This window comes from Sycon ciliatum, chromosome 1, assembly GCF_964019385.1.
Source record: "Sycon ciliatum chromosome 1, ocSycCili1.1, whole genome shotgun sequence".
NCBI classification, from domain to species: Eukaryota; Metazoa; Porifera; class Calcarea; order Leucosolenida; family Sycettidae; genus Sycon; species Sycon ciliatum.
This window is the reverse complement of record NC_088643.1, coordinates 71,497,589-71,511,229: the sequence shown is the minus strand read 5'-3', so window position 1 is coordinate 71,511,229 and position 13,641 is coordinate 71,497,589. Positions and strand designations below refer to the sequence as shown.

Genomic DNA, 13,641 nt, shown 5'->3' with positions numbered 1-13,641 from the left:
GTACAACAGGAACCTAGGCACACTTCAGCTCCTAAAATGACACTATCGTTATACATGTTGACTCCAACGGAACCTGTTGCAATACATCTTGTGAATCGCTTGAACGGTGCTCCGAGTGGGGAAATCAGCAAAAACCTCGAAAAAGCTGCTACGATCCAGACCGACCAGGCGATTAATCGATCGCCCAGAAAGTTGACGTCTGAATAATCGGCGTTCTACTGTAATTATGCCTCTAACTTTCTGTACTTACATCTCACCCGTTACCGTGGTGCTGGCCAACTACGAAAAACGAATTCTAGCTTTTCTCACAAGGACTCCTACCTTTTGTAGTTCTTTCGTAACCCGTAGGCCATTGACGATCTGTATCTTACGATCCGCATCTTCGATCTGCATTCTCATCTTCCGGTGTTCCCTGTTACGGCACATCACAAAAAAGTGTACTAGTAGTCACAATCAATCACTAGCCTCAACTACCATTCGGCCATTCAGAAAACATGGTGCTGGGCATGCAGAGGAATCTGACTGTGGGGGTAGCTTGAAGTTGAAGACACCACTGCAGCTCTACTTATGGTTGTGGGGGTAGCTGACAGAAGTAAGTGAAGAGAAGAGTGAAGATTGTGAAGTAAGTGAAGAGAAGAGTAAAGAGAAGAGTGAAGATTGTGAAGTAAGTAAAGAGAAGAGTAAAGAGAAGCCGAGTGAAGATTGTGCAAACACACAGTACTGTAAAACCGGAAAGTCTAACGTTTTAACGACCAATTTTTTCGTTATTTGAAGAAACGTTCTCGCGAACCCGGTTTGTGATGTCTGTGTAAAGATGCGCATACAGATGGGTGGCCAGGTAGCCATCGTTAACCTTGCTGCACGTTATCATGCCAAAAAAATTACAAAAACGTTTAACTTTTTGGTCGTAGAACTTTTCGGTTACAGTATACAGCCATCATATATTCACATGAATGCATGATGTATTGTATCCATGTGTTCATGAGTAACTACACAAGGTACATTGTGGAAGGTGGATCAGATGTACGCGTACATGTAGGTATGGTGTTCACCGTCTCTGTTTCATGAAACCGGCCAATCATCAGACAACTCGGTTGATTGGCTAGTATCAAGAAATACAGAGTAACGAAAACTAGTATATCTGCCTTCTACTTAAAAAAAAATGAAGTACCGGTATATTAGGACACACTTCCGGCGCTGGGTACTGAACACTCTGCAGAAGACGCCATGATTCTAATGAGTAAGAGTAGCTATAGACTAGTGCAGTGTAAGCACAAGTGGTGACATACCATTCCAGTACATAGATGCCTTTCTTGCCTTCAATGCCACTCAACATAGTGGACACCTTTGCCGTTCCTAGAGCCTGCAAGCATACAGTGCAGTATACACAGAGTCAAGGTGTTGATGCGTGCAGTATACACAGAGCCAAGGTATTGATGAGTGCAGTATACACAGAGCCAAGGTGTTGATGAGTTAGTCCAGACTGGATGCACGGCCAGCGTGCCGGGAAAATGTAACTAAGAACGTCACTCCATCACTTCTGCCTGACATTATGCCTGACGGTATACCTGGATAGAAAAGTGCACACTTCACTTCCATGGACCACCAACACACATTGCTACTCTATTCAAGCCACACAGCCTACATGCACACTGTGTATAGCACAACTGGTACATGATAAACATTCACACCAAAAATGGCTGAGAGTATATAATGGCGTGCAGTGAGATCTGTGGGACTAGCATCACAGGGAGATTAAGCTGGGTAGTGCCCCGCTGCATACCTTGATGTCAGCATTGTACTTGTTGATAGTGGTCTGGTCAATCAACACACTGCTGCGGTAATCCGTTATGAATGTCCCTGGGTTGACTTCAACCTAAAAAAATAGTAGAAAAAATGCGATGCACACACAGGTCAAGTCTTGCGACGACCCTTGACAGTACAAAGCAAGCTCTGGATAAAGCCACCAAGGACAAACAGAGTGAAACAAGGACCAGGTTCAGTCTCAGCTAGATCAGACTAACGCACAGCTTAACAAACTCAAGGAGAGCAAGCCAGCTTCAGCAGCAGTGTGACTGCATCACACAAGGGAAGCCTTACACGGCTCACCCTTACACGGCTCACCCTTACACGTATGCAAACAACTAGTTACTTCAGTAATCACTCAGGCTAATACGGTGTAGTTACGCATTTACTCAGTGATCAGTGCTGGGTCAGTGCCAGGTCAGTGCTCGGTCCGTACTGGGTCAGTGCTGGGTCAGGGTTGGGTCAGGGTTGGGTCAGTACCGGGTCAGGGTTGGGTCAATACTGGGTCAGTGTCGGGTCAGTGTTGTGCTTACCTGCCCTTGCTTCATGAGCAACTGTATTGGAAGATTGAGGTAGAACCGTTCTCTTTCCTTCCTCAATCTGCGGCATTGAAACAAAAATATACAGTGTACTTGTCAAGTAGCACAAACATTCCTGATCAACTTCCTACCATCATGAATTGAGCAATGCAGCTGATGTGGACCCAGTCTAAAGGTCTCGGTGATCACTATATGGCGGGTTGCTATTGCTGCTGCTGCTGCCGTCATCGTCATCCTCGTCGTTGTTGTTGCAGTGTGGATATTGATGAAGACGGATCACTGGTAAGCAGTGATGATGAAGGTACGCTGTGTCTTCATCACTACCTCACAACTGGAACACATGCGGATGCTTCTTGCACACAAACTATTGGTAATGTTCCCGCAATGACAATGCAACTGGATTGCACAATCGTCTTAGAGTTGCATGCATGCCTTGCGCAGCAGTGTTTTTTACAATATCAGTTTTAAAACTTCAGCGTGTACAATGACCCAAAGAAGCATTTCCATCGAACCTGGTGATCCTTACTCGGCTAGTTTCTGTGCTAGGGCAGTCAGTGAGCCAACGATTGTGCTCTCCTCTTTTGCTCGCTCATTGATGAACGTTGTCATTTCCGCAATGCGATGGTTCATCTGGCGTACCTGTATAGAGCACATGACACACGAACACACACACGAACACACAGGAGCGTCGGAAGGCATTCTGTCACCCATGTGAAGGCAGTGATACTTGAGGGACACGCTTGAAACGGATCTTGAGCCATACAGCTGTGAATGTTGAAAGGAGGCACAGCAGCTTGTAGCGTAGTATGAGTTCAATGCCGAGTTAGCCAGTCGGTTACTTACTGTTTTCTCAGACTCCATCTTTCTGCGCCTGGCAGCCACAAGCTGACTCCAGGTGGGCGCATCAACACCGTCTGGGCAGCTATCAATGGAGTCCAGCTCAGACATTTCCTGCTTGATCTGCGACGTGGTCATTGCCGCTGGCTGACTGCCCACAGTCGGCGGTGCTGTAGGATTTCCAGCACCACCGGGAACACTGTACTGTGTTGCTGCCCTCCGCAATTGTCTGTTCACGAATGGAAGCACAGAAAAGGACTTGGTTGTGCCATCGTTGTGTGTTGTATGACAAATGGAAGCACAAGATACGGCGTTCTTTCCTTAGCAACATATAGCTGGGAAACCTTCTGCACAATCGTTACCCACAGTGACTCATGTGTTTAGTTTTTTTTTGTTTTCGGAGGAAGTAGCCAAATTGGCTATGTCCAAAATCAGACCTAAATCAAGCCATCATGGTTTTCCTTACAGAAATTGAAGTGCTTCGCTAAGGAAGGCTTGGCATGTTTTGTTCCTCTCGCTGGCCTCGAGGCTAATCCGAAAATACAAGAAAGAATTCACCCAAGCAAGAAGCAGCCATCACTTCACACACATGATAGAGAGATTTCAATGAGACCTTGGTTGAAAAGCAATCCAATGCTTTTTGCTCTGCTGGATATTTCGGCACCCGTCTTCATTTCCAACGACAGCAACACAGAGGTTATGCGATGACATCATCAGTTGAGATGCGTTGGCACACAGCGCTGCACTTGCACTGGCCACTCACACTGCATATACACAGTGCCCATAAGCGGATCTGCTGACTCACCCCATGACATCATTCGCATAACCTCTATAGGGTTTTTAATTAAAGTATCACTACTACTACTACTACTACTAGTAGTAGTACTAGTAACTGCACGTCGCTTCCAGTACCTTGGGCGCCGACGGAACGCTTTGTTTAGAAGATCATAAACACCTTCACGATCGCCAAAGTCACGTTTGAAGTTACGTTCCAGTGCCTGCCGTTTAGCATGGATACAGTAGCACGCACGCACACACACACACACACACACACACACACACACACACACACACGCGCGCGCGCGCGCACGCACGCGCATACACGCACACACACACACACACACACACACACACACACACACACACACACACACACACACACACACACACACTACTACTACTACTATGATACAGCTACCCTAAACGGGTCACGCCGCCCTCCACCCAAGCATGAGCACTATGAGGGGCAGTGGCAAATAAATAGAATCAGCTAGCAGAACTGGCAAAACAGATGAAACAATGGAGCAGAACGGACGACTGCTGTACTGTAACAACAACCTGACAGCTACAGTGCCAACGACTGAAAATGAACAGGAAGGAAAAAAAATTCAAAATTTCACGTCACGAAAAAACACTGTCCACGAAAGAATCCACCAAGCAAAAGGAGTGTGGGCATCCGAAATCCCACCAGGACTCCACTAGCAGTTCTTCCACGTTGACGATGTAAGCGGCAGGGCAAGGCCTCACAAATCCGACAGACTTCCACAACGCTTGACCAGTGCACTCATGACGACGAAAGATTGAAGTTTCAATTCCCACCATTCCGCCATTGGGACCTTCCTCTCCGCACTCGCTCGTCCACTCCACTGAAAACAACGAGTTGTTCCAGCACTCCACCAGCCAATCCGCAATTCCCACCACTGCATTCTTCGAGCTTGGATTCTTCACAGCACTCGAGGGACAGCTACTCCACTGCGAGTGGTGGACCACGGCCGACGCAGCAGTGACAATATCAAAGTAAATTGTCCACACACACACACACACACACACACACACACACACACACACACACACACACACACACACACACACAAACAGAGGTTGCAATGTGGCTCATGCTATGTCCTTTGAACTTGAAGTGTCCTTGTCAATACTAGTACCACCAGAGCACCCAGTCGTCCAGTCAAGCCGGTCATGAGGTGAGACTACCAGTTAAAAGCACGGTATCAGAATGGACAATACTGTCTGTGGCCTCCTAGCCTCAGAAACTAGACCCAGAAAACACACAAGTATAACAACTACAGCAGTTTAGAAGTAGTAGGTAGAACGCTAGAGGTGATCTACCCGTAGTGGCATGCGTAGGTCGCATTGAAGTCAGGCACAATCTCTATTCACTGCAATCTCACCTTATCCTCCAAGATTAGCTGATCCAATTCTTCTCCCGCTTTGGAGAGGTCCACCTGAACTTTTGACATGATCTTCATCACCTCCGACTGTAACACATTGCATGCATGCACGCCATACACATCACACCCACACCATATACGTAGCACACACACCATTGGACCATTGGACGCCCATCGCCGGAGGCGATGATAGCGATGCTACAGCAGAAGCCATAGCAACTTGTGCTGTGTGTGTGTGTGTGTGTGTGTGAGCACACACACACACACACACACACACACACACACACACACACACACACACACACACACACACACACACACACACACACACACACACACACACACACACACACACACACACACACACACACACACACACACACACACACACACACACACACACACACACACACACACACACACACACACACACACACACACACACACACAAAACACACACACCATGTACACGCACACACACGCGCACGTGCGCACACACACACACACATCGAGCGATTATAAGCTGATTTGAAAGTCAATGTAACCAGAGACTAGATAAACATTCTGACACCATATCCACATCACATGATATGACCTCCTCACAACCATGCAATGAGAACCTTCCAAGAAGAACCCTTGGACACACACACACACACACACACACACACACACACACACACACACACACACACACACACACACACACACACACATGCGCGTGCACATCTGTATCTGTGTGGCTTTTCTCATCTTTATTCTTTCTTTTCTTTGTTTCGCTGTACACGTAACTAGTGATGATGCTAAGTAACTGACGACGTCTTTGAGTGTCAACACCTGCTTGAACAATCTACACCAGCTTCGACAACTTCTCTTATTGGCCACAGGCTGTCGTGAGAATAGAATACTTCAAACAAACAATCACCACCCACCTTGGTTCCCTTCAGTGTCTCCACTTCGGTTAGCATGCCTATCTCCTCCTGGCACAGCTCATCTTCAGTCAGTAGCCAGGCTGTCAGACGAGCCACTTTCATCTCCTCCTGTGCACACCAGAGCCAAGCATACATGTACATGCATTTACACTACGGTTAGTCTGCTTCTGTTCCGGAGTCCCCAGAAACGCGGAAGCAGATTGCCGTGGGAATCTGTTCCCGGCAATAACTTCTTGTATGAGAAGTACTGATGGTATTGGCTATAGACACTGGCGTTGTGCTTCGTCAAACAGTCCTCCTGCTTACAGTACTCCTCGTGCAAACTCTATGTCACTTTTCAAGTATGCGGACTTGCACAAACTTGATGACATTGGAACATCTACTGTTACACAGCATTGAGAAGATTCACCATACAAGCATCTGTGCCAGGTAGGCACGCATGTACATACGTACACACACACACACACACACACACGCACGCACGCACACATGCGCACAACACCAGCACACATACATACATACATACATACGTACACACATACAAACACACAAACACTGTACCTGACAGATTGCCGTCTGTCTCTCAATCTTGTTCTCGTGCAGCTTCTTCAGCTTGTCATCAAATAGCGAAACAACTTCGGCAATGCTGGACTGAAGCTTCTTGAACTCAGCTTCCAGAGCCTAAAGGTGTGAACATGAAGGCAAGTGTAATCAAATCGGAAAAGTGCAAAAGTAATTTCCTCCCACTCGGGAGCAGAAAGGCTTTTTCACTCCATGAACTATTGAGTCGCTTCTGTGCTCTTATCCCATTTCTAAATTCAATTAGGTGCTAAAAATCAAACTCGATCCGATTACCTTCTTGTGCTTAGTTCTCTCCTCTTCCAGATTGGCGACGGCGGTCGTGTAGTCTTTGGCTACTTTGCGCTCATCCTCCGTCCACAACTCTTTCATCTTCGCCTCCATGAACTCCGGCGCTGGAATGTCCTGCGTGCATGCAACGAACACAGCAAACAAGTCTGAAGTGGCATTTAAATTCGAGTTGTAACTACTAGTATGCTACTCAGTACTTGATAGAGCAGAGCCGTGACAGCCGTGGGACCGGAATGTTACAGTGACTACTTGTACACGACAAGAAATCAGTGCACTAGCAGTCACATCTGTTCACTTGTGAGCAGTGCACACGTGGGAAAAAAGGAATCCAAGCAGTTGCCATTTTGCAAGTCATGGTAGAAGGCTCAAATATAAACCTCGTAATAGTAGTATCGAAGTAATACCTCGGGGGCAGGAGTCGGCAGTGTGGCAGCATGGCGTGTGATGTGTGATGTTATGTTGATACTAGACATGCACTGCTGTCAGTCTATGACTGGGTGTGAGAACCTGACTGGGTGTGAGAACCTGAGTGGGCGTGAGAACCTGACTGGGTGTGAGGACCTGACTGAGCATGAGGACCTGACTGGGTGTGAGAACCTGACTGGGCGTGAGAACCTGACTGGGTGTGAGAACCTGACTGGGTGTGAGAACCTGCCCGGGCGTGTGAACCTGACTGGGTGTGAGAACCTCACCTTGTACAGCTCCTCTTCTGCATCAATTTCCAGCTGACCTTTCATCATCTGATCAAGAGCACGCTCCCTGGGTCTGTCACCCTGCAGAATAGATACACGTGAACACATACACATACATATACGCAGCACAGTGATATATGGACACACACACACACACACACACACACACACAGCACAGTGATATATGGACACACACACACACACACACACACAGCACAGTGGATACAGTAAGATCGGGCGCCGAAGAACACCTCGCCGAAGAACGCCCAGGCTGGAAAACCGGCAAAATTTAAGAACAGTCCAGGCTAGAATTATCAGATTTAAGAACACTAGATCTACATTGGACGTAGATCTACATTGTACATGTACGGGAGGTGAGTACATGTCATGTACACGTGTCAGTAACTGCTACATGTACCGTAAAGTACCGTTGATCCGCCCCCACGCCATGTCGCTTCCCAGCTGGGTTTTCGGCAGGGGGCGGGAATTAGATCAAGGCTGTCAAGTGCAGTACGATGTACAACAACGTAGAGGATCAGACTCAATGTGCTGGATTGTGCACATTTTGATCCTGGATTGGCAAGTATTGTGTACAGCAGTGCATGCGTCGGTTCAACATCGTATTTCGTTGTATACGCCGAAGTCGCTTCACAAGGAGAAAATCGACAGGGGGCGGGAATTAGAGAGGGGGCAGATCAACGGTACTTTACGGTACAGTCATTCCCATTTACGACACCCACTAGTTTAGAAGTACTACATTGCACTACATGTACAGTCATGTACATGTACATGACAAACGTCATGACGTCACTCGACTCTCCGCGCGCGTGTAAGAACGGTCTGGCTAGAATCAAAAATTTAAGAACTTTCCTAGGCTGCGCTCGAGCCCCTGCGTTCTTCGGCGCCCGATCTTACTGTAGTGGCACACATGCAGTAACGGCAATCTTGTCCACACCAACATGACCTGCATATGGCACTTAGCAGGCAGTGTTGCAACACTACACAATGTTAACACCTACTACAAAATCAGGGCTGGCTGGCCAAGGTAGCTCTGATTGCCGACATCCTGGTATATCTCCGATAATAAAGCGTCAAGAAATACAAGGTAGTTCCTTGTTGCACTCTCCGGGAAAGGGGCTTGCGCTCATAGGCCCAAGCAGACCAGAGCATTCATAGCTGTTTCCATAGTGTAGCGGTTATCACGTTCGCCTAACACGCGAAAGGTCCCCGGTTCGATCCCGGGTGGAAACATCAATATTTTTTGCAAGATGATTTTTTTCTATTTTTTAACTGCACTTCTGGTTGCACCTGCAATACTTTTTGCAAATTTGGGTATAGAAGCTATATAAAAGCCCAGTTGTGCAAGTACTTACACATGCCGGAGAGTGAGGGGGAGGGGGGCAGGCTCCATGGTAACCTCCGCATTTGACCTATTGACCTGATAAACTCACCATTTCGGCGAGGCGCCTAGCCTCATCCAGGCGTGCCTGCTCCTCCAAGCGTTCACGTTCCTCCGGAGAAATCCACTTCTGGGCATTGATCTACAGGTATCGTGCGACAGAAAGCCGAAGAGAACACGGATGATGGCACGAGAGTGGCTAATGCCAAACTCATCCATAGCCTGAGGTTCTCTGAGTGTGTGCCACGAGAGGCATGCAAACTATCTACGCTGTATGCTGTTATCATACCAACCCCATAGTAGACAAACTGTCAAAGACACAGGCCACGTAATTTCACTACAGTCCTACACTAGTATTAGAATAATACTTAAAAATAGCCAAAGTTCAAACTGCACAAGTCATGTTCACTATAGCCTTGCCAAAGTTCAAACTGCACAAGTCATGTTCACTATAGCCTTGCAACCAAAACTCTCCTACATTTCGTCAAAGAGACCTCACCTCGGAGTCTTCGATTTTCAGAAGACGCTCTGGTTGTTCGTCGACACTCATCTTCGGCTCGAACAACTTCTCGTGTAGCTCCAAATCATGGATGATTTTCGCCATGCGCACATTGCGCTCCTGGGTGCGTGCCACCTCTGATTCCTTCTGCAGGAGAAGTGCATCGAACTCTTTGTTGAATGCCTGCTTCATCTTCCTTAGAGAGTGCTGGAACAACAACAAGACGGTTCACGTGTACAGTTCAGCCACCACCACAAAACTGTAAACACATACAGGCAGATATAACTTAAGCATACACACACACACACACATACACACACACACACACACACACACACACACACACACACACACACATACATACACACACACATACACACACACACACACACACACACACACACACACACACACACACACACACACACATACACACACATACATACACACACACACACACACACACACACACACATACATACACATACACACATACACACACACACACACACACATACACACACACACACTGTACTGTACTGTACTTGTTGCTCACTGCCAAAACTGGTCACGTGAGTCCCCCCGGGAGAGGGGAGAGAGACTCAAAAGGAATCTTGGAAAGATGACTCAATTGGTTATTGAACCGCCCAACGGCCGACACCCCTGAAATCCCCAAAACGCTGGATGGACTTGAAAATGATCCGACTTATGGGCTCACCACACCTCAGTAAGTGGGTGAGGACAAGGTTCAGAAAAAGGATTGACGGTATCAGGGTATCCGTCCCGGGATCCAACTGCAGTTACCCCTGCCCCCAGTGAAGGTAATACTTGCTACTAGTGTGAGTGGCTAAATCAGAGTGGATCTGATAAAAGCTTCATTAGCATCCCCCCACCTCACAACAGAGCAACCGAGTTTTGCATTAAGCTGGGAGTGCCGATTCGAGCAACTGGTATAATGGCTCGCAGCTGAGCCAGCAAATGACTCCGCTTGGAGCAGGCGAATGACTCCGCATGGAGCCGGCAAATGACTCCGCATGGAGCCGGCAAATGACTCCGCATGGAGCCGGCAAATGACTCCGCATGGAGCAGGCGAATGACTCCGCATGGAGCCGGCAAATGACTCCGCATGGAGCCGGCGAATGACTCCGCATGGAGCCGGCGAATGACTCCGCATGGAGCCGGCAATTGACTCCGCATGGAGCCAGCGAATGACTCCGCATGGAGCCGCCGAATTACTCCGCATGGAGCTGCCAATTACTCCGCATGGAGCCGCCGAATGACTCCGCATGGAGCCGCCAATGCCTCCGCATGGAGCCGCCAATGACTCTGAATAGAGCCGCCAAATGCTAGATATATAGAGATGCATAACCAGTTGAGAGCATAATTATATTCTCATGGACTATACAGATACCGTCATGTGTGCGCCAGAAACATGAGTTGAGCTAGTGGGTGGGAGGGTGGGAAGGAAATTGTTTCGGGAACACCTGTTCCGCAAGTTGCACGCTCGAAAGTCCAAACAGCAATGACATGAAAGAGACATTGTACAGGATATTGAAGGGCGCGTGCCCACGTGACTCGCGCATGCGTGCAGGTTGGGCCAGCTCGCTGGGCTGGCTGCTAACTCGCGTTAGCATGCTAACGCTCATTTAGCATCCCCCCACCTCACAACAGAGCAACCGAGTTTTGCATTAAGCTGGGAGTGCCGATTCGAGCAACTGGTATAATGGCTCGCAGCTGAGCCAGCAAATGACTCCGCTTGGAGCAGGCGAATGACTCCGCATGGAGCCGGCAAATGACTCCGCATGGAGCCGGCAAATGACTCCGCATGGAGCCGGCAAATGACTCCGCATGGAGCAGGCGAATGACTCCGCATGGAGCCGGCAAATGACTCCGCATGGAGCCGGCGAATGACTCCGCATGGAGCCGGCGAATGACTCCGCATGGAGCCGGCAATTGACTCCGCATGGAGCCAGCGAATGACTCCGCATGGAGCCGCCGAATTACTCCGCATGGAGCTGCCAATTACTCCGCATGGAGCCGCCGAATGACTCCGCATGGAGCCGCCAATGCCTCCGCATGGAGCCGCCAATGACTCTGAATAGAGCCGCCAAATGCTAGATATATAGAGATGCATAACCAGTTGAGAGCATATATTCCATAAATCGGCACTCCCAGAGCGGATCACAAAGTGCAGCTACCTGTAATATTTGTAAGCAGTGCAAGCTCGGTAACGATTGACTAACAGGAACTCGATATCATGGGCTGAGGCCATTGCCACAGCCACCCATGCTTTGGCTGCTGGTGGCCTCTGAATGTTACTCGGGCAGACATGGCTTTCCACCTTCCCGCCTCTCTGAATATCGAGTCCGGCAGCTGATTCGAAACGAGTGGCCGGTGTATGACGCCAGGCCATAGCCACAACTGATGAGCAAGATTTTCGCAGTTGCTGCAAAGCCGATCGATTGGCATCTGCTGCTGGTGCCGCTAGCTTTTCCAGGTGCTGCCACAATTGCAAACCACTCTTTGCGATTGGCTGGTCTGCTTGATTGACTGTCCATTGCCCTATCCCCGGTTGCAATTGTTTGCGCACCAGCCAAGTGCACCACTTGCATCAGTGAATAGCAGCAAGTTGGGGGACGGCGTCCACTTAGGGTGTAGGAAGAAGGACCGGCCGCTCTACTATTCCAGGAGCTAAGGCCATCAGCGAAGGTATTTGAGGCACTCTTCGGAGAGCTTGATCAGGTAATACGGCTGCCGGTACCAGTTGGCAAGTGACCACAATCTGCAATGTGCGTCCTGGGACTATCACTCTTGTAGCAAACGAGAGCTTTCCCAAAAGATACTCGAGTTGACATTGGGTAGTTGAAGCTGTGTTGAGAGTGGCCCGTAGGAGGTCGTGAAGCTTGGCAAGTTCGTCCATCGGCAGACTGATGTGAGCGCGCGGGTGTCCAGGATGCCGCCGATAAACGTCAGGACGTGGGCTGGACCCTCCACTTTTGCTGATGCCAGAGAAACACCGAGGTATGTAAACGCACGGCGCCGAGTAGCGAGTTGCTGGCGAGCTAACACAGGTCCAGAGCATACATCGAGGAAGCACTTTTGCTGACGCCAGAGAAACACCGAGGTATGTAAACGCACGGCGCCGAGTAGCGAGTTGCTGGCGAGCTAACACAAGTCCAGAGCATGCATGGAGACAGAAACGTTAGTCGAGGTATTTCCCGTAATGGGAAGATGCCAATAACGTCAGGAATTGAGCTGGACCCTCCACTTTTGCTGGGGCCAGAGAAACACCGAGGTATGTAAACGCTCGGAGCAGAATAGCGAGTTGCTGGCGAGGTAACACAAGTCCAGAGCATGCATTGAGGAAGTAACATTAATTGAGGTATTCCCCGTAATGCAACAGGCGTGGGAGTGCGAACTGCCTGCACACAATCCATTCACTGGCGGATGCGACAGAGTTCCATATAGCTGGCCTGGAGCGTAGTACAGTCTGAAGGGCAGGACGCTCTCATAACAGTATTGATCCTGCCAGCGGTTCAACAAGGGCCACTCCTCCGGGCAGACGGGAATTCGGCAGAATGTACTTTTAACATTGAGCTTAGCAAGATACACCGGGGCGAGCAATTGTCTAATCATGTTTGCAGCATTGTCATCTTGACATTGTGGAGAGACACGGTCTGCTGGAATGTAATCGTTGACACTTCGACCCTCCAGGCTTTACAAAGGGTGTGTCGTGTGTAACTTCCCGTTCGTCTAGGAACCGCATCTACGCCGGAACAGCACAGAGGCGAGAAAGGGGGTGAAGAACACGGGCCAGCTGTTTCAAGCCTGCTGCAAGAAACGGATCGGCCAGCTGTTTCAAGCCTGCTGCAAGAAACGGATCG

General features: G+C 48.9%; 1 protein-coding gene and 1 non-coding gene across 2 annotated transcripts in view; one reads left to right on the top strand and one right to left on the bottom strand.

Annotated features, from left to right (window-relative positions):
* LOC135805255 (cilia- and flagella-associated protein 43-like) overlaps nt 1-13,641 on the bottom strand; it is a 33,678-nt gene that overhangs the window by 2,674 nt on the left and 17,363 nt on the right. The window contains exons 21-34 of the mRNA XM_065319269.1: nt 9,758-9,964; nt 9,311-9,400; nt 7,860-7,940; nt 7,153-7,281; nt 6,859-6,978; nt 6,298-6,405; nt 5,369-5,455; nt 4,095-4,180; nt 3,189-3,411; nt 2,872-2,984; nt 2,340-2,406; nt 1,784-1,876; nt 1,290-1,363; nt 322-412 (exon numbers count right to left, since the gene is read on the bottom strand). Coding sequence (XP_065175341.1) covers nt 322-412; nt 1,290-1,363; nt 1,784-1,876; nt 2,340-2,406; nt 2,872-2,984; nt 3,189-3,411; nt 4,095-4,180; nt 5,369-5,455; nt 6,298-6,405; nt 6,859-6,978; nt 7,153-7,281; nt 7,860-7,940; nt 9,311-9,400; nt 9,758-9,964 — 1,569 coding nt within the window. The remainder of the gene's footprint in view (nt 1-321; nt 413-1,289; nt 1,364-1,783; nt 1,877-2,339; nt 2,407-2,871; nt 2,985-3,188; nt 3,412-4,094; nt 4,181-5,368; nt 5,456-6,297; nt 6,406-6,858; nt 6,979-7,152; nt 7,282-7,859; nt 7,941-9,310; nt 9,401-9,757; nt 9,965-13,641) is intronic.
* On the top strand, nt 9,038-9,110 carry Trnav-aac (transfer RNA valine (anticodon AAC)). The gene has a single exon. It is a non-coding gene; the product is annotated as a tRNA-Val (tRNA).